Source organism: Polychytrium aggregatum (assembly GCF_025602895.1).
Source record: "Polychytrium aggregatum strain JEL109 chromosome Unknown BJ171scaffold_5, whole genome shotgun sequence".
In the NCBI taxonomy this organism is placed as follows: Eukaryota; Fungi; Chytridiomycota; class Chytridiomycetes; order Polychytriales; genus Polychytrium; species Polychytrium aggregatum.
The window spans coordinates 420,810-440,675 of NW_026516207.1; the positions used below are offsets into that span (position 1 = coordinate 420,810).

At 57.8% G+C, this 19,866-nt stretch overlaps 5 protein-coding genes across 5 annotated transcripts; 4 read left to right on the top strand and 1 right to left on the bottom strand.

Annotated features, from left to right (window-relative positions):
* The first annotated feature begins 997 nt into the window (after positions 1 to 997).
* BJ171DRAFT_595979 (uncharacterized protein) lies at positions 998 to 3,149 on the top strand. The gene is made up of 3 exons (XM_053114645.1): positions 998 to 1,510; positions 1,822 to 2,088; positions 2,310 to 3,149. The coding sequence occupies exons 1-3, from the start codon at positions 1,214 to 1,216 to the stop codon at positions 2,928 to 2,930; spliced, it is 1,185 nt and encodes a 394-aa protein (XP_052970252.1). The 5' UTR covers positions 998 to 1,213; the 3' UTR covers positions 2,931 to 3,149.
* Positions 3,150 to 6,562: 3,413 nt separating this feature from the next.
* On the bottom strand, positions 6,563 to 8,462 carry BJ171DRAFT_490471 (zinc transporter ZIP9-A-like protein). Its single transcript, XM_053109621.1, has 3 exons — positions 7,622 to 8,462; positions 6,891 to 7,324; positions 6,563 to 6,595 (listed from the first exon to the last, which is right to left on the bottom strand). The coding sequence occupies exons 1-3, from the start codon at positions 8,328 to 8,330 to the stop codon at positions 6,584 to 6,586; spliced, it is 1,155 nt and encodes a 384-aa protein (XP_052970253.1). The 5' UTR covers positions 8,331 to 8,462; the 3' UTR covers positions 6,563 to 6,583.
* Positions 8,463 to 8,593: 131 nt separating this feature from the next.
* On the top strand, positions 8,594 to 9,753 carry BJ171DRAFT_490473 (ribosomal L27 protein-domain-containing protein). Its single transcript, XM_053109622.1, has one exon. It carries the CDS (start codon positions 8,784 to 8,786, stop codon positions 9,411 to 9,413), a length of 630 nt encoding a protein of 209 aa, XP_052970254.1. The 5' UTR covers positions 8,594 to 8,783; the 3' UTR covers positions 9,414 to 9,753.
* A 3,651-nt stretch (positions 9,754 to 13,404) lies between these two features.
* Positions 13,405 to 17,898, top strand: BJ171DRAFT_490477 (exocyst complex component Sec10-domain-containing protein). The gene is made up of 8 exons (XM_053109623.1): positions 13,405 to 15,325; positions 15,559 to 15,929; positions 16,097 to 16,174; positions 16,353 to 16,488; positions 16,596 to 16,802; positions 16,962 to 17,074; positions 17,167 to 17,229; positions 17,371 to 17,898. The coding sequence occupies exons 1-8, from the start codon at positions 13,568 to 13,570 to the stop codon at positions 17,621 to 17,623; spliced, it is 2,979 nt and encodes a 992-aa protein (XP_052970255.1). The 5' UTR covers positions 13,405 to 13,567; the 3' UTR covers positions 17,624 to 17,898.
* A 165-nt stretch (positions 17,899 to 18,063) lies between these two features.
* Positions 18,064 to 19,508, top strand: BJ171DRAFT_235835 (uncharacterized protein). The gene is made up of 3 exons (XM_053106579.1): positions 18,064 to 18,303; positions 18,603 to 18,714; positions 18,912 to 19,508. The coding sequence occupies exons 1-3, from the start codon at positions 18,123 to 18,125 to the stop codon at positions 19,132 to 19,134; spliced, it is 516 nt and encodes a 171-aa protein (XP_052970256.1). The 5' UTR covers positions 18,064 to 18,122; the 3' UTR covers positions 19,135 to 19,508.
* The last annotated feature ends 358 nt before the right edge of the window (positions 19,509 to 19,866 follow it).

Sequence of the window (19,866 nt, forward strand, 5' to 3'; positions counted from 1 at the left end):
CGTAGCATCGCAATGCGGCGGTGCGAAAGTCGGATGTGTGGCGAATGGTCATGGCCAGCGCGCGATAACATTGGGTAACAAAATATTCGATGAATGGTCAAAAACCCGGGTGTCCCGTTTTTTATTGGATTGCCTGTAATAAAACACGACCTAATTGCAGGTGTAGTGCGCGCGTAGGATGATGCATTGACAATCTGCGGCGATCTGGCGCACAGCAAACCGCCAGTATGCCAGGGCTTCGAGGCTGTTTGGGGTCACTGTGCGGTGTTCATTGATAATTTGAGCGAATCCATCACCTGACCCCTCGAAAACAGCCAGACGCAGCAGCAGGAGGCATGAGGAGGATCACGGATTGCAAATGTGGCCGACATGTTTGTCACAGTGGCCGAGATTCGGGAGATATTTTCCGCTGCTCTGGCTACGCGGATGCTGAGCGGGATGCCCGGATGCGGATCTCGTTGTCGATTGGGCAAGTTGCCCGCTGCAAGGAGACGGGGATCAGGCATGCGGAACATCGCCGCCTCTGGGGATGCAGCGATGCAGGCAGCCAAGCCAAGCCCTTCGAAGCCAACCAAGCAGGGGCACGCAGTGAGCGAAGGTTGGTCCGCGCCAAGCTTGGCTGGGCTGGGCTGGGCTGGTGAGGGCCGCATGGGACGGAATGGTAGAGCGTGCGGCGACGCCGATGTACGAGAGGTATAATTGGAATATGTTTGTATGTCCGTTTGAGGGAGAATTGCCTGCAGAGATTCGGAAACAACAGGCGGGTGCTCGGAGCGTTTGGGTTTGCACCTGTGTTTTTCCGAGCGCAGGGGCGCTGGCCGGCACCAGGCCAGCCTTGCTGCGGCCACGGGCGGTCGCACAGATTTGAAGCCCAGGCGCCGAAAAAAAACGTTACAAATCGAGCGAACATAAAAACGGACGTGCTCGCCATCCCCGGCCAGCCAGCGAGCCCAGCTGTCATTGCCACGGATCTGTCTGGTCTGAGTGATTTGTTCAGTCCATCTCTCCATCTCTCCATCTCTCCATCTCTCCGTCTCCGTCGGTCAACCCGGTTCATCCTCTGGTCGATATCGAGCACAACAGCCGCAATCCGGTCTGCACTCTGCCAAGCTCGGTCTGTCGCCATCAACACCGCCGCTCTCTGCCCAGGCCCAAGCCAATCGCCCCTCCCTCGCTTTCCCGTCTCAGTCCCAGTCCCAGCCCCTGCTCCAAAATGAAAGTGCTCGTCACAGGAGGCGCCGGATTCATCGGCTCCCACACGGCCGAGGCCCTGCTCGCCAGAGGCGACTCGGTTGTCGTCGTCGACGAACTCAACGATTACTACGACCTGTCCCAGAAGATGGCCAACATTGACATCCTCAAGGCCAAGGCCGCCGAGACCGGGTCGCAATTCCAGTTCTTCCAGGCCGACTGTGCCGACATGACAAGCATGACAACGATCTTTGAGCTCGAGCGGCCAGACGTGGTGTGCCATCTGGCGGCGCGAGCAGGAGTCAGGCCGTCAATCAAGGTGGGTATTCGAGGCGACGGACAGCGGGGCCGATGTGCAGCATGCCATCGATGCGGGATTGCTGTTCATGCGGTATATCATCCATGCAGCATTCCATCGCTACTGCGTACCATCAATGCAGCATGCCATCCATGCGGCACACCATCAGCACAGCCGCACCCGATCGACCAGCACTGACATTGCATCATTCGCCGACTCCCTCGTTTGACCCTCCTCGATTTGGCCTCGCTGCTCCGCCATCCACCAAACCTGCTCGCACAATCGCACAATCGCACAATCGCACACCACCGCCCCGCTGCTCCCGCCGACAGGATCCGCACATCTATGTCCACTCCAACATCCAGGCCACCGTCACGATGCTCGAGATGGCGCGGCAGTTTGGCGTCTCCAACTTTGTGTATGCCTCCAGCAGCTCGGTCTACGGCGCCAACACAAAGATCCCGTTTGCCGAGGACGACACCACCGAGAACACAGTGTCGCCGTATGCGGCCACCAAGAAGGCGTGCGAGATCATGGCCAAGACATACCACTCGCTGTACAAGATCAACGTGACGGGACTGCGGTTCTTTACCGTCTATGTGAGTGCGGATGCGGTGTTGGTGCAATCGGCGGGTGGGTTGGTGTTGATTCCCTTGGTATCCTCGACACCCTTGATTGCTCGATGGTGACTTGTGCGGCTCTGGCTCCCATCCACTCATCCACTCATCTGCTCGTCTGCTCATCTGCCCATCCACTCATCTGCCCATCTGCTCATCTGCCCATCTGCTCATCTGCCCATCCACCTCGCCGCCGCCGACAGGGACCCCGTGGCCGGCCAGACATGGCGCCGTGGATGTTTGTCGAGAAGATCTCGAGCGGCTCGCCAATCAACAAGTACGGCGACGGCTCGTCGTGCCGCGACTACACTTACATCGACGACATTGTGTCGGGCGTGCTGGCCTCGATCGACAAGCCGCATCCGTGCGAGGTCTTCAACCTCGGCAACTCGCAGACCATCAACCTCAACGGCTTCATCGAGGTGATCGAGGACGTTGTTGGCAAGAAGGCCCTCATCAAGCAGCTCCCGGACCAGCCGGGAGATGTTCCACTGACCTACGCGGATCTGACAAAGAGCAGCCGGATGCTCGGGTACCGGCCGCAGACGTCGCTTCGGGAGGGCATGAGCAAGTTTGTGGAGTGGTATCGACACTTCCGGGTGCAATCCCAGGTGCAGTCCCGTCCCGCAACCTCCACCACCCTCGCCTTGAACTCGTCCCTGCTCTCGTCCCATCACACTCTCAACTTTGGCATCCTGAAGCGCTCGGAGCCCGAGCCTCTCACCCCGCCCATTTCGCCTCGTTCCAAGAAGCTGCGATTCGAGAGCGCCAACGAAACCGAGGCACATCCGCACGACGGCCTGTTCGCCCCGCCTCTTGCTTGAACTCGCACACATGCATCCCGTTTCTGTCTCTTCGTCAACGAGACTAGCATGTTTCCCTCGACCCTTCCCTGTACATAGATATTGGCACAATACCATGATTCATGCTCTCCATGGCCCTGCCACCCAGCTGCTCTCTAGCGCTGCAATGCGGTTCGCTGCAAGCAGCTCTCGATCATGTCTTGATGGTTCCTAAACGAATAAAGTCGATTCAGAAAGAAACGAGACGGTCACTCTCTGGCTTCAGCGACACAAGTCTGCTGATCTTCCATAGGCTCCAGTGGGCAAGCCATACGATTGTTTCCTGTCCTGGTTGGCAATCTCTTTGTGTGGTGCATTCACTCGACAATCTTGACCACTCTGTGGTGTATCGATATCAAAATGTTCGGCCTTCCCGAGTCGTTTGGCTTCCAGGCACTGTGAATACTCTGTTTGGCGGTGGGGGGGGGTGTATTCAGGTCCTGGAAATACAAGCGATTGTCCAGGTTCAAAACTATGCCCGTTTCATTCTGGAAACGAACAGACCCCTCAGTACATGATCGAGCCGCGATTTGCAGCGACACACACCTCGCAACACTCATTCACTCCAAGCCCTTATCGCCTGAGCGCATCCTCCAGTTACAAATTGGTGCCCAAGGCAAGGCGTCGCCCGGCATGCCGCCCTTGCCCTCACTCCTCATATGCGAGCCCCATGAAATGAGTGGACATATGTGTATTCACGATCCCAGAACAAAGCGACTGGTGAGGCTGGAGGTAGAACAGCGCGTCCCATCAGTATCGTCCATACGGATTCGACATGTATCTCAGCTCTGTCTGGAATTCGGAATCCAGTCTTCCCTCCACGACAAAGGCGGGGTTTGCTGACGAGTCTTCTGCATAAAGATTGTGGATTGATTTGTAGACGGCCTCGGAGAGCAACACTGTGTTGAATTCGATGGCATTGAGCATCGCAAGCTGATAGTTCTCAAAGGCGTTGCTGGAGCTGTCGTCCGTATTTACGATCGGGAAAATCGTCTGCAGGTAGTTGCAGATCTTCTCGAGCGAGGAGTCCACGAGCAGGTACGAGCCGGAGAAGTGTGGCGGCCGCGAGTGTGAGTCAAAGAGAATAAATTTGCAAGGAAGGAGCGCCGCATCGTCCGGGTAAGATGAGGTGCCGTTCTGTCCTTGCGCGCTCAGACTCTCGCTGAGAGCGACGTTGTACTCCTGGACACGAGGGGAATCTCGCACACTCCCTCCTATCGAAGAGTTTGTTGGTTGGCTTTGCCGGTTCAATGGTCTGGTGTTGGGGCCACGAGAATCTCCTCGTGGCGGTATAACAGGACTAGGGAAGCCATTCCTTGGTGGAAGGGGCGGGCGGGCCTGAGTTGCCTGGGTACTTTGAAGGGTAAAGGGCATGATACTTGTTAAGATACTTCCGATAACATTCCAATTTTGCTGAATTGAATTCCGAGAAGTCGAACGAGTCAAGCTGGGAGACTTGACCTGATCGCGCGGCAGTGTCCGCGATTGTGTTGTGTACGTGCCATAAGGGCTCTGGAGCGTCATGTTGGGGTCTATGTGTTGGTTATCGGGAGTACGATTGTTGAAAGCAGAGGTCTGGCCCGTGGACCCGTTCTGACCATAACCAAGCGATTGGCCCTGACTATACGAGTTGCTTTGACCGTGGGTAGGCCGGAAGCTACCAGGATTGGCGCCGGACGGTGGAGCCCGGGCAGCATTGCCTTCGTTGTCGTACCCACTTGCTGACTGGGCAGTCCTGCCATCGAATCCCCGGCGTTCGTCAAAGCATCCGAGATTCTTAGGGGGATCGTTGGCTGAGATTCCACCGGTAACGCTTGCACTACGCTGTGGCACAAATTGCGGTGCGACATTTGAGCCAGAGCTCTTGTTCGGATTACGAACGGTCTTCCGGCGACCGAGAATCGTGCGTGACTGCATCGCCGCAGTTTGGTTCGAAGGAACGGCGGAGCTTGTCGCCGAGGGGCTATTGATGGTTCTATCAGCCGTCATAGCGTCAGTAGCGTTGATTCGGCTGTCAAGAGGGACAGTTGAACTTGTGGTGCTTGTCGTTCTTGACGCAATGAAATGTGTTGATGCAGCCGATGCGCTGAGCGCAGAGTCACTCGTAACAGGAGCATTGTCGACCAAAGTAGATGTGGCGACGGCTTGAGCAGTGCCGTTCGTCCAAGACCCACCAGCCGAGGACACGAATTGGAGCTGCGAGGCTTCAGGTGGCGCAGGGGTGCCCGTTTCGTGAGTCTGCCCGCCGACCACAGCGCAGTTGCTGATCGTCGACATGGTGTCCGAGTCTGGCAGATCTGGAACCGAGGGTGCCACGGTCGAGAAATCCGATCTGTTCAGAGCGGCATTCACAGGCGAGTTGCTGATGGTGCTTGGGTGCAAATCTTGGGCCGCAGGGCCCTGCGACATCCCCATCGAGGGGGTGTCGTCAAGGAGACTTTGCGATACCGACGAGGACGGCGGATTCCCGATGAAAGAGCCCCAAGCTTCTGTATCTTCCAAGGAACGAATCGCCCCAGAAGAGTGGTCGGTACCAAGATTATCTGTCTTTGGATTGAGGGCCCCGGCCTGGCTTATCGTGGGCTGTTGGCTGATAAAATCATCCAGATGCTGGCCCGTTTGGGCGAACTCGCTGAGACCAACAGCTTCAAAGCCACTCGAAAATGTGCTGTTCACGTCGGCCCGGGCACGGCTTTGTGTTTCTATCGATCGAGGGTCGAAGTTATCCATCGGCTGCTCTTTGGCAGGAACGGGAGGCGGCGGGCCGATTGGACTGGTTGGGCTCCCGATATCCCTCTGGCCGACATCTGAATCGACAATCGGCACGATGACAAGCGAGACGGTTTCAGGTGGCTTGGTGATGATGACAGCGAAGGGCCTGAGGCAGTTGTTTACGTCCTTCAGGTGCTGGGATAGGATGGTTTTGAGAATGTCGGGGATTTGGTTCGACAGGGACTGAATGGCAGGCCTGGCGTCGAGGCTCGTGCGGAACCGACTCAGTCCCGCAAACATCGTCTCAAAGTCGAGGTGGGCGGCAGAGTTGTATTTCTCTGCTGAGGAGACTATCTCCTCGAGGAAGTTGGTGTTGAAGTAGGGAACAAACACAGCGGCCTCATTTTGGTACATGACAGCCAGATGCAGGACCCGGAGAGCGGCTTCGGTGGCGAGGATGGTGCAGGCCGACGGAGTGTTCTGGGAGTACTGCGAATGGCGGCTGCGGACGACGAGCTCGAACGAGTCCGCAGAACCAGGGCCGCTTGTGGTCATGGCAGGGCGTTGGTCGTTGCGGGACGAAGGGGGTTGGCCAAGAGCTCGGATGAACGAGACAGAGAGGCTGGGTCGCCAAGGAAGGAAAGCCACCCAGACCAGAACCAGAACCAGAACCGAAACCAGGGCGGCCGGAAGGAGACGAGACACCGCCCTCGCCTGCCGAGAGCGCTGGAGAGAGCACATGCGAGAACAGCGCCACGGGCACTGTGCTGCGCAGATGTGGCGCGGGTGCACTGCCGCCTCGGCCGATGCGCCAGCAGAATCGCATGCACAGATACCCGAGGTGTGCTTGCGAATCTCAGTGTGATGCCCACGGCCACACAGCCGGGGGGGGCCGACGCAGCTCTCTTTAGGTATGCGTTGTATTAGTGAGTGTGCTGTGCATCGACGAAATGGCAGCAAAGATGTGTGGCAAGCGAGATGATCAAGGCGATCGTGCCCGCAGAAGGGTTGACGTTGCCGATATCATGAGCAGGATCATGCCGTGGACCATCGCATTCAAGCGCGACAGAGACACGGGAAGCATCAACATGAAAGTGGCCAAGAAGTGCGGGCGCATGTTAGACCGGCAAGAAGAGCCGCATTCTGCTGCCATGGATTCGACTCTGTCTTGCTGCCATGGACACAACCGTATCCCGCGTGCATGTCCGGTGCAGGCACAACTCGACTCACCTCGATCGTAAGAATGATCGGAGCAAACACACCGCAGAGGAAGGCGATGATCTGCAGGATGGAGAGATTCTTGGCGTGCACATGGCCGGTCGTGCCTGTGACGGGGCTGGTACCGGGATTGGAGCCCTTGCTGTGGTTGGCATATATCTCGGGAAGGATGTGCACCGTGGCAACGTACAGGAAGGTGCCGGCAGAGAAGAGCAGTAGCGTGCCCGTCCACTTCTGCATAGCTGCAGCGTTGTAGAAGCCCTGCTTGAGAAAGATATAGGTGATGATGGCTGCGAGTGGAGCCGCAAGGGAGAACACCAGCAGATGCTGGCGCACGACTCGTTTGGAGCGTCCCTCGTGCAGAAGGAAAGTCGAGAGGCCAAAGGCCGATGGTGCCTTGTGGAGCATGATGGCGACAAAGACAATCAGCTCGAGGCTGGTTCGGCCTACGATCGCCGTCGAGTGCGTTGATATCATTGATTTTCGCAGTCCGACACACCGAAGGATCCCGGCAGCGATTGCCGCATTGGCGAGTACAAGTCAATGCATACGTTAATCGCGAGATATGGCCGGTTTTACGACAGTACAGAGTGCTGGAGTGCTGGAGTGTCAGACGATGCTCTCCAGCAGGTGGCCCTCCGCCATGATCCTGTCGACCAGCTGTAACTGCAGGAGACCACGCAGACATCGCATTCTCATCGCTCCGACGTCGCTCGGATGCACATGCGCCGACTGATACTGACTCGACGAGGAGGCAGCGCCCAGCGCTATGCCGTCGGCCGCAGCGTGGACAACCAGCCCGACTGTGGCCGCGGTCTTGGATCTTTCGGCCGGCAGCACATCGACGGCGCGTGGCAACGGGAACTCCGAGACCGAAATGTGCGAGGTGTGGTGGTGGTCGTGAGCGCTTCCAAAGTGGTCGATCAGGAACATGAACGCAAATCCGACGGAGAGCGCAGGGCCGATGTATCGATGGGCAGCAAAGCCCTCTTGGCTGTGCTGGTGGTCCGTATGGCTGTCGTCGGACTCGGATTTGCCAGGGTTCTGCGAATCGAACAGGCCGGATCGGGTCGCGCCTTCGTCTGAACCACGCGAGACCAAGGGACTGGCTTTCTTTTCCAAGGAGCCCCGGTTCGTTTCGCTGTGCGAGGCGGGGTTGTGTGAATGCGCTCCGCTGGACGGCTCGTCCGGGTGCACCGAATGCTGCTCGGCCTGGGGATAGGAATCAGGATCAGCAACGACCTGACGGACACCCTGGACGGCATAAAGTGTCTCGACGCCTTCGGGAATGATGACGATCAAGGCCGTCCCGACGAGAAGCCCCGAGCCAAAGGTCGAAATAAGATTCAGATGGTCGTCGGTGAGATGCACCAGCAGCGGCAGATTGCCGGCCAGGAATGACCCAGCCAGCATCGAGAAGGACAGGAACAGAAGCCACACGAACGGGCCCATGGCAGGCAGGCTCGCGTTGGGTTGCTGGGATAAACTGCTGGGGCGGGGTGGGAGATGCTGCTGGGCTGGGCTGCCGGGTTGCTCGCTCGACCGCAGAGATGCAATGCTTGGCCTGAGAACGGCGGGCTGGCCGAGGCGAGGCTGGATGCAGAGCCAGGGAAAGACCAGGACGTGCTCTTAGCCGGGGCGGATGGCGATATGAATTTAATTCATAGGCCGGCGCCATGGCGGCGCCTGCGAAAAAACTTTGCCAAACGCGCACCGCTTCCCACAACAGGATCTGCCTCCAGACCGACCGCATCTGCCTCCAGACCGATCGCATCTGCTTCCGGATCTGCATCCGCGCCAGGACGGGCTGTCACCGGCATTCGCATCCACACTCCCGCAGCCTCTGAATTTGCGTCGAATCCCCCACTCGCACTAGCATCGCCGCACACAAGCGCATCGTCCACAATGCTGTTCTCGTCAGCCATCACCCGGCTCATTGCAGCCTCTCGTCCCATGCCCGTGGCCTCTGTCGGCCCCTCAATCTTGCTCCCGGCAGTCCCTCGGTGCCCGCTCCCGTCGTCGTTTTCGCCAATCGCGCCTCTGCAGGTCCGTTGGGCCACCAAGAAGGCTGGAGGATCCACAAAGAACGGGCGCACATCCCAGCCAAAGTTCCTGGGCTTCAAGAAGAGAGAGGGTGCCAAGGTCGATCAGGGCAACATCATTATCCGACAGCGCGGCACCGAGTGGTTTCCGGGCAACAACGTCGGCATCGGTCGCGACCACACCATCTTTGCGCTCATCCCTGGCACCGTCCGACTCCATTACGACCTCAAGACTCAGCGGCGATACATCTCTGTCGACGACGGCACCCTGCCGGAGCTGCAGAGCCGCTCCCAACTGAAACGACAGCTGGCCGAGGCGGTCGATCCCAAGGTCTATCTCAGCCTCGACAACCTTTCCAAGTACCAGTATGTCATGAACAAGATCGACGAGCTCTCGGCGCAGGCCCAGACGCTGAAGAAGGAGAAGGCTGAAGAGCGGCTGCTGATGCCTGGCCGACGAAAGTGCCGACTGGTCGATCTGACCCGATTCTGATCCGACCTGTGGGTGTCTGTTTGGATGAGCCCGATGCGACCATCGTATCGCAGGCGCATGCCGCCTAGGTCGGTGATGCGGGCGGCTGATTGGGGCTGGTTTTTGGACAACGACCAAGCGAACATCCTCAGTATTCGACCATCGGCGCTCGACAACCGGCATTCGACAATCAGCTGGCCAGCGGGTGCTTGCGGCCGAAGGATATGTATAGTTGCCGAGCTACCCGCGGCGTCTGTCCCAGACGATGCTCCAGGACGACGTGGATGTAATAACTGCACATTGCAACAGCAGAGCCCGTGTATGCATCCATGCAATACACTGGCAGCGCTTTCTGGGTAAATGGACGCCGACGCAGAGAGTGCGCATGGTCGATGTCAGGCGGCATCATGGACAGCCCACCGGCCGACGATCCCCATACTGTCCGAGGAGAGTCTGGTGGCCGTGCGATCCGAGGCAAGTGTGCGTCCCTCCGCATTTCTGTCGTCAGCGACATGGCATGGCATGGCATGGCACGGATGGTGCTTGGGCTTGCCTGCCGACTGCCCCCGACACACCGACTCTCAGGACCGGGCTGGGCGAATGTGCCCGCCTCCATCGATCCCCCCCCCCTGATAGCCCGACAAAGCAACAGCTGAATCGCAGGAATTCCCGCTCGAAAGGGCAGGAACCCAGAAGGGCCTGATTGGCCTGTCGCCGCCGTCTGCAGTCGCCATCTGCGCTCGTCTCCATCCCCATTCAATGATATCGACCCCAGTGGCGCTTACCGATATGGACGGCGCTTCTGGATGGGCTTGGTCCTCATCGCTCCTTCCCAGCCGCATTGAAAAGCGCCCTCGGTTCGTCCAGCAGCAGGCGCTGTCCAGGCTTCGAACGCATCCGTCTGCCCATAATCTATCCGCTGCTTTCTCAGCAACACAGATCCAAGTACTTGCTTGCCGTCGCACGACCGCCATCCCGATACAATCTTGGCTCCGTCGACTCGCTCTCAGTCCTCCGCGCAATTGCTGCCTTTCATTTCTCTCGCGATGGCACAAAGCGAGCCTGCAACCCGGTCTTGCATCTGGATATCGGTGGTCCGTCTCCTGGATTTTCACGATCTCCGCACCCTTCTGGTGGTCTCGAAGGCTGTTTCCCGAATAGCGCTGGCCGAGATGTGTATGCGCCCCAAGTTTGCTCATGCCGCAGGTTTTCTCCAGCACCTGGCTCGCCTCCGACACCATGACAAAGGAGGTGTCGCCGGTGATGCTTCCGGCCCGCCTGCACCGCTGCGAATCCTGTCGATTACAGCCGAGCTGCTCCCCGATCTCCTGGTCGGCGACATCGTCGCCATGCTGGAGCTTGCTCCAGCGCTCGAACGCCTGACCATCGACAGCAGTTTGGCCATCACCAACTTGGTGGTGGATCGATCGGCCATCCACAACCCCCACCTCCGATATCTCTCACTTCGCGGGTGCCCCATCACCGACTCGTGCGTTCTGGACCTCGTCAAGGGCTGTGCCCGCCTCGCCGATCTTGATCTGTCGTTCACAAACTGCACTTTGGACACCCTCTTCATCGCCATCCATCGGGCCACGTCGCTGCAGCGCCTGGTCCTGTCCGGGATCGAAGGGGCGTCCTCGCTGCCGCTCCCACGGTCAACCCAAAGTAAATCCAGTCTGCGATTCCTGGATGTGTCGTCGACCCCGATATCCGACCCTCTTCTCAACCATGTGGCCGCGGTGTGCCCTCGGCTTCGATTGCTCGACCTTAGTAACTGTGGGCTGATCTCGGACGGGTCGCTTGTTGATCTACCGAACCGTTGCTCGAATTTGCGTCATCTCTTTCTCACCAACCTGCCGCGAGTAACCCCGGCGACACTCAACAGTCTGTCCGCTTCGGGTGTGCTCGGATCACTCGAGACCCTGGATCTCCGAGGCTGCAGCCAGCTGGAGCTCTATCCAGAGCAGCTTGAGCTGGGCCACGCTGGCTCGCAACCGGATATGTTTGCTGTCCCAGAAGCCCATGAATCCTTCGTCACAAGCCACAAGCACTCCCCTGTTCAATCCGGCGCTCCATCTCCTCAAGCGCGGATGCCCAAGGCCACTCCACTTCAAGTCTCCGCCTTGATCGATGATCGCTCGAGAACCCTCAAGAACCAATCGCAGAGCACCCCACTGCTTCGCCATTATCGGGACCCACTCTTGGTGCTCAAGCTGCCGTTGGCTGACCATGCCCTTATCCCCTTTCGCTCGGACCCGTCACTTCTAGCGCCCGGGCCGATTGCGAATCGGGGCTGTGCCCATGAGTTACGAGAACAGCGAGCCAAGGCCAGAGCACGCCCGGTGATGGCTGAGCCTGGCAATCCAACCATCGTCAGCGAGCAAAATCGGGGGACTGCATCAAAGGACACTCGTTCTCCCACCAAACCCCATGTCGCCGAGGCTGTTGATCTAGAGCCTGTGTCGTCACCGACCAATTCTCAGCAGGCACAGACCCAATCCCTCTCTGATGGATGCACATTCGGGCTCCGTGTGCTACTTGCTGCGTGCTTGCTTGCCACAACATCTCGCCTTCTGCTGCTATTCTCGCTGGTGGTTTTGGGTATCGTCGCATTCCAAATCTTGGCCCCGATAATCAAATCACTGGCGGCTTCAGTGACGGAGAAACTAGGCCACGACTCACCCGTGGAAAGCCTTAGCCCATCCCCGGCAGTCTTGCCCTCATCGACACCAACACCAGCCGGCCCAATCCCTCGCACCCCGCGGATGCAGGCTCGTCTGCGGGGGAGTATTCACGGACTCGACAGCAAACTGCTGGAGCGCTTGCCACATTTTCTCAAGGCGGATGCCTCTTCAACCCCGATTGTCAAGCGCCTCAGGTCAAGTAGCGCTCAGCCACAGTTTCGCCGACCAATGTAGAGCCGACCAATGTAGAGCCGATCAATGTAAAGCCGAGCGACGGGCCGGCCTCTGTGGTGGTGGTTGTGCGGTGGTGGCTGTATGGTAGTGGCTGTATGGTGGCGGTGGTGGTGGGTATCAAGTCAAGACTGCGATGCCTGTACGATATTGACTGAAATACATCCATAATCACGACGGGATACCGTCAAAGCTATGTTTGGATGCTCATCCTGAGATCAGCGATTCCGCTGACGAATGACATGGGCAGCGGCGGATCGGCAAATGCAGTTGTCTGGTCGAGCCCAAGTAACTTTGGTGATCGATCCATCGAGAATAAGAGCCAGATACCCGTTGGTGTGGAACCGTATCCAGAGGTATGTATAGCGGCAGATGCCATCATGACCAGTACAAAGCATCCCGAGAAGGAACCAGCCAGCGCGACCGACAATGTGATGCCCCGGCCCCCGCCCATGTTGGGAGAGCCCCGGTTTCGAGAACGCATTCTGTATTGGCCAGATTTCATCTGAGCCCGAGCCACAATACAATCCGTGCGCTGGCGAATCACGCACTTGCATCCCAGCGAGCTTCCCAACGATGTTGAGTGGAATGTTGCTGTTGATCCCGCTCGCCGCTCGCCTTTCGCCGTCTCCATCGCTTTCGGCAGACAGCTGCCATCCAAGCCAGCCCTTTCCACAGACCAGTCCAGACCAGCCCAGTCCAGACCAGCGACCGTCGGGCCAACGAACCACCCGGCTATCCGAGGGGATACACGCGATTCTGGTCGTGAATGTGAGTGCCAACCGTGCCCGATATCGCCCAACAGGCCACCGTCTGTCAGGATCGCCGCTGCCCCTTCCGCACAAGCATCTTCCATCAGCACCGCCAACATCCTCCCCTTCCATCGCCATCAACACCGCCATGCCATTTCCATATCCATTTCCATTTCCATATCCTCCCCGACTGTCCCGCGTCGCACTGGTATCCATGGCATCGCCTGCCAAGGATGTGGCAGCGTCCGGCTCCTTGTGCGTGCGTCTGCCCAAACAGACACGGCCTTGGCCACAAGTGCGCCCGCTGGACAGCATCCCGAGACATCCGCCGTCTCTTGAGCAGCTCGTCTCTGCCACGATCCTCTCCAGCCCCTCATCGGCACCCTCTCCCCCTTCCCCATCCCTCCCTCTCTGTCCTCTGTCGATCTCCCATCCCATCCCGTCCCGTCCCTGAGCACAGCACCTCTCCCCCATCCCATCTGCAGCGTCGAGCCCCTCGTCCACAGCCATGTTGTCCCAATTCGTCAACTCTATAAACAACTCCGGTCTGATCCGGAAGGCCGACCTGCAGGGCTTGGCGATGCGGCGAACTCCCTCTTCGCAGTATCGCAATCTGCGAGAGTATTCTGACTCTAACAATCCGTGGGACCCTGCCTCCTCATCCAGCTCGCTTACCTCTGACTGGGACGATCCCAACAGCGCCCCGCAGCAGCATCCCGGCCTTCGAGAAATGATAGCTTCCAAGAAGGCTGGCTCGTCCGTCGGCACCGGCAGCACCACGTCGCCCAAGCTCATCACCTCGCTGCCGCCAGACCTTGTCATCCGCATCTTTTCATACCTGCATGTCTCGGATCTCCCAAAGGTTGCCTGCGTCTCGCGGCGCTTCAAGATCCTTGTGTACAACGATGCGGTCTATGCGCCAAAGCTCAAAGCCCTTGGCTATGTTATCGAAGGACCCGATACCCAGGCGGCGCTCGGCCAGACCAAGTCCGACGACTTGGTCGATATTCTCAACTCCCGGCTCCGCCAGTTGCCCGGCGGACAGTTCCTGCCCGGCAGCACACGATACCTCGAGACCGGGACAATGTGGGGCGGCATCGCCGCTCCTTCGGGCGATGGCTCGTCGAGCGCCGCAGCCGCAGTCTCTTCCAACGAGCCGCTGCCGACAAATCCCCCTGAAATTGCGATTGAGCAGCCTGCACGGGAGGGCACCCCGGCACCGGTCAGTCCCGGCGGCGCCACGCCTTCTCAAAAGATCACCTCGACCTTGCCCTCAAAGCCCTCGCCCATCACTGTCGGTGCCGGTGGACTGAGGGCCAAGAGTCGCAACAGCAGCAACATCACCATCGGGATGAGGCGGTCGACCTCGGGCGTCGCGTCGGGTGTCTCGTCAGTCTCCAGTATTGTCGATGGATCGGCACGGGCCTCGCGCGAATCGTTCAAGCAGATCTACACAGAGCTCCTGCCATACTTTATCGACTTTCGGAAGAAGCAAAAGGACTCGAAGCTGTTCAAGGACTTTAAGGACATCACCGACGTCGCCACCATTCTGCGCCGCCTGCGGCTTTTCTCGCGGGCGAAATTCCTCCCCAACTGCGACGACATTGATTTTTCTCTCGAGACGACAATCGAGTGGTTCGAGTCCATGGTCCTGGCTCAGTTCGACCGGGCTTACGATACCAAGAGCTACGAGGAGATGCGTCAGAACGCCATGGCCTGCTTCAACCTCAACGGCGGCGCCTCGTGCGTGTCCCTCTTCGTGGCCAAGAACCCCATCTTTTTCGACTCGACCTTCAACCCCTCCTTGATCAACGAGGCGGCGCGGCTGCAGGTCAATGGCATCAAGGCCTCGGGCTATGCCCTGGCCGACAACTTTGCATCGTTCATGGACCACCTGCTCAGCAACTCCCACGAGCAAATCTTGGTCATCTCCAAGGTTTTCCTGCCCCAAATGGATGCCGGCACGATCTTCATCACCAAGGTCTTTGAGGACTCGGTGTCTGAGTATCTTAACTCGACTCTTGTTGCTGCTCGCGATGGCGAGTCCACCGGAATCTACCTCCACACCCTGGCGGCCACGGTTCACTGCTGCAGCCAGTATGTCGAGTTCATTTCCAGCAACGCGCATGGCGTTGCGCTTCAGACCGATAACTTGAAGCTCGCTGTGGCGGCCATGTTCAAGCCGTATGCCGAGACGTACATAAATCAGGAAATTGACTACATGCTCAAGGCTTTTGAGGGCGAGTTTATGCGCTGGAAAAACAGGGTAAGTGCAGCACTGCCTCTGGTCGACACCCTCGGGTATGCACGGATGCATGTGTGCATGCGCACGCCAATACGGGCGAGCGTAAACCCAGACAGGATGGAGACCAATCCCTCCCCCGCAATCTCGCTTCGGCTGGCTGGGATACAGCAAGCACCAGCTGCCTCGTTGGAGTCTGTGATGCCTGTCTTACTCGTCTCGTAATGGTAACCGTGCTTTTGCGCTGCCGACAATAGAAAAGCAAGGCCGGAAAGCCCACGTCTGACCCGAGTTACATGACTGATGTTGAACAGTCGGTCGCCCATAAGCGCCATGTGATGCAGACCTTCAAGACGGTCCTGTTCGCACCCGTCGCCCTCACGATGACGATCGGCACAACGATAGGTAGCACGGTACTTGGAAAGAAATCAGCGCAGCCCCAAAGTGCCACTACGCCCGTTGCCGAAGTCACCGACGACGGGAAGGTCCGATCGGTCACCTACCATCTGGACGATGGCTCCCTATCGCGTCTGGTATCGCTGGAACTTTCCTTGAACCTGATTCACTTCAACAAGGAAAGCCTTGGCCGCGCAATGGTCATTACAGCGGCAACCGACTATTCCAAGCTGTAAGTAGCACCTGCCAGAATCCGATGACATTTGAGTGCGTGGATGTGTGGATGTATGATCTGTGGCTGTGTGGATGTTGGTCAATGAGGCGGCGCGCGCAGCTGGATAGACTAAAACTAGAACGGAAACTAAAGCTGAGCTACGTGTGTCTGTCTGCATCTCACAGGAGGATCAACATCGAAAAGATCTTTGTGAGGCTGCTCAAGGCCCTTGGAGAGAAGCACCTTAAACCTGGATTTGTGGCGTAAGTGTCGGCACACACGATGCGCCATGGGGCGCTCGTGTTGGCAGGTTCCGTTGTGCATTCAATGATCAGACCAAGATACGCGAATCAGCGTCCCATTTGCTGACGAGGTACTCTGGATTTGTCGTCATCTACCCAACTGGCACTTTGCTCACTTGTTGCGCATGGCCTCTCACAGGGCCACCGATCAGCTGACGATGGTTGTCGACGGCAAGACCCAGTCCGGCGCAACCGACTCGATGGAATTCTTCGAGCTGGTGCATATCGGCGACCTGATCTCCCAGATGGTGGATGCGTACTACTGCGAGGATATTGTAGGTGACTGGGTAGCTCTGGGCATCGGGCGCTGGTCAGCTTTCTGATTTCTTGATGCCTGGCTTACTTTGTCTCAATCGAACACCGCTACGCGATGGCGTGACAGAAACCATGGATCGATGAGGGTGATTTCCTGTCCGAGATCATAATGGAGAAGAAGGCCTTTGAGCGACTACTGGACGATCAGGTGGCCGGTGGAATGGACAAGTCGATTCAGGCGCTGATCAACCAGGCCGACCACATCCTTATCACCGAGCAGCTTCCGACGGACTTCAATCCTGTCGGCGGCTTGGTCGAGCTGCGTCCAACGAAGGTGAGCCGACCATCGACCAGGCGGGCGCGCGCTGGGCTGGCTCAAGAGTATGCTGGGTGTACATTCCCTCTGTTTACTTCAAACGGATCGCACATGGATCTCCGCGACGCCTGCTTCCACTCTCTGGCTGACGCATCAGTGGGTCAATCTAAACTCCAGGCGTGCGAACATGTAGTCGAGTGTTTCAATGCATACGCCAAAGCCCTCAATGGCGTGACCGAGAAACACACGGTCGAAGTATTCTTCAGCGAGCTTGCTGTCCGCTTGTTTGCGTAGGTGTTTGTGTTTGATGTGCTCGTCGTCGAGTCGATGAGCGGGGGCTCCGCGGCTGTCGCATGCGATTCTGACGATCCCTCTTCCGCAGCGTCATCATCAAACACATCAAGCGGCATCAAGTCAGCCAGTCCGGCTCGATCCAGCTGATGTGGTGGGTGCAGACCCTTGGCCGGGGCATATCCGCACTAAGACCTTTGCTTGGTCGGCGTGGTCGGCGTGGTCGGCGTGGGCGAGAATCAGCGATCTGCGTCAAAGTTTATGGCTCACTTACATGTCACCTGTGTCGATGCAGCGACCTGAACCGCTACTACGAGTGGTCAACCTCGCTCCGGGTCTCCAGCGTGTCCAAAGTGTTTATTGTCCTCAAGGAACTCGGCAATCTCTTCATGGCGGATGGCGAGGTCGAACTGAAGACCCTCGTCTATGACTCGTCGCGATGGGGAAACAATCTGCGTCTGGAAGAGATATACGAGCTGCTGGCGTCGCGGACAGACTACAAGAAGATACAGAAGTACGTCGAGTCCAAGGACTGCTGCATACAGTAGCGGCACTGTGCTCTGCCATGTGCTCTCCCTGTCTGCTCCAGGCTCGCTCCGCCTAGAACGGCAGCCAACGCCAGCGTCTGGAGCACCCGACTTCGGACCTGCGAATTTTTTGGAAGACTGCCTGTCCATGGCTTCGGCTGCTTTGTGCCGATGGTCTCAGCTGCTCGATGTCCCAATAGAGTGTCCGCGAATTGAACCAAGATTTGCCGTATCCATAGCCAAATGCAGGGTGAGATAGCCTGGGCCATTTTGCAATAAACGCTGATCACTGTGGCAACCTCTGAGCAAAGGCCCATGGATGGCGCTGGGTGATTGTCGGCCAGACAACCGGGGTGTCCTGTCCCTTTCGTATTCACACACTGATTGGTCAGACAGGGAAGTGTGGCGCAGCGGCTGGCAGAAAAATCGAGTCGAAAACACCAGAGCCGAGTCGAGAACAGCAGAGCCGAGCTGCAAACAACCAAGCAAGGCAAATCGCAGCGAGGACAGGCACAGCACCATGAGCAAGAAGCACACCACCCAGCGGTTCCTCACGGAGATGCCGCTGCCAACCCCGGAGCACCCGGTCGTCAAGATCCTTGAGCCGCGAGGCAACTCGTTCCTGGTCCTCTTTGCAGACGGACAGACCACGCTGGCGACGATTCCGACAAAGTTCCGCAAGGTGCTCTGGATCAAGCGAGGTACGAGCAGAGTCAAGAGGGCAGGGGTGCTGCCTATCGGCGGGGAGCTGGTCTCCTCGAAGCTGATCCGGGCCTGCTCTCGAGGATACGCCCACAGCACGGTTCCTTCCCACCTCCCTCCATCGGCCACCCAGATGCGCTGGAGGATAGCTGTGCGATTCCAAAAGAAAGAAAGCAAATCAGGCTTGACAGGTCCTGGTCTGTGATATGCCTCTGACTTGCTTTTCCATCCATTCACCCATTTACCTTACTCTATGTCGTCCGACCGATTGCCGCCCATCGCCCTTATCTTCACACAGGCAACTTTGTCATCGTCCAGCCCATCGTGGATTCCAAAATCAAAATCACCCACGAAGTGCTGTATGTTCTCGGGCCAGATCACATCAAGCATATCAAGCAGGCAGGACAATGGTGAGCTATAGCAGCTGCACGCCGGCAATCCTGAGAGGGCGACGGAATGAAGGAATGCCGGGAAGCAGGAAGCAGGAAGCAGGGAGCAGGAAGCAGTACCCTGCGTCCCATCCCCGATCGAGAGCACAGCATCGAGGAGGGGGAGGTTTGTCGTCATTTGGTTAATGAATGCTCATACCTGACCCCACCGGCTACAGGCCGCCGGAATTTGAGCAACAGCAACAGCAGCAGCAGCAACAGGCTGAATCGAATGACCAAGACTCGAGCACAACGGCCGAGCGAACAGACCAGGCGGAACAAAGCGGATACAACGAGAACGGAGAGAATGACGATGAGGAGGAGGACGAAGAGGATGATGACGAACTGTTTTCGAACACCAACCGCAGGGTCTACGACGATTCTGACGACGACGATGAATAGACGCCGATACCCCCCGGCCAAGAATCCTAACGCCGAATGTCGACGGGCTGGTGTGGAATAGCGCTCGCCCAGTGCATCTGATCGAAAGGAATAAGGTGTCCGACGACTGCTGGGGGCAGTTTGGCGACTGCTCGACACTGCTACCGATATCCGAAATGACTTGCTCGTGCACTTCCCAAGGTCGACCCGTCCACCATCGCCCCAAAGTTTCACCATCGTACTACTTTGGCATCATCCCGAGCAAGAAAGTCACAGCGTGACGAGTATCTCAGCGTCAATCCATTGTTCCGCGGACAGCGAGGCCAGTAGGCAACCCGGAGGCACCGTCCTTCTCTGAGCCCAATACAAATCCATGAGCTGACCATCGCATCCTGTGCCTGCATTCTTATTCGGTGCTGGAAATGAATCCACAACATATCAAGACGACGACGATGGTTTATTGGAGTGATTGGTGCGGCATGGCCGGTGTTGCTGCTGCTTCGCAGTCATTCCAATAAAACACGGGACACATTGGTTTTGACCATTGATCAAATGATTTGTTGCCCAATACCATCGCACCCTGGCCATGACCATTCTGTGATGCGGTGCAATACCATCATCCGTGGCCTGAGAAAAGTTGCCCCCCATATTCAGCGTCCAAAAGCACCAGTCGCCGCTGGCATTCCAAGACCAGTGTGCATGTCGATTGTGGATACCGGAGAGCACCGGTGGTCTTCACTCGGAGGCTGCCAA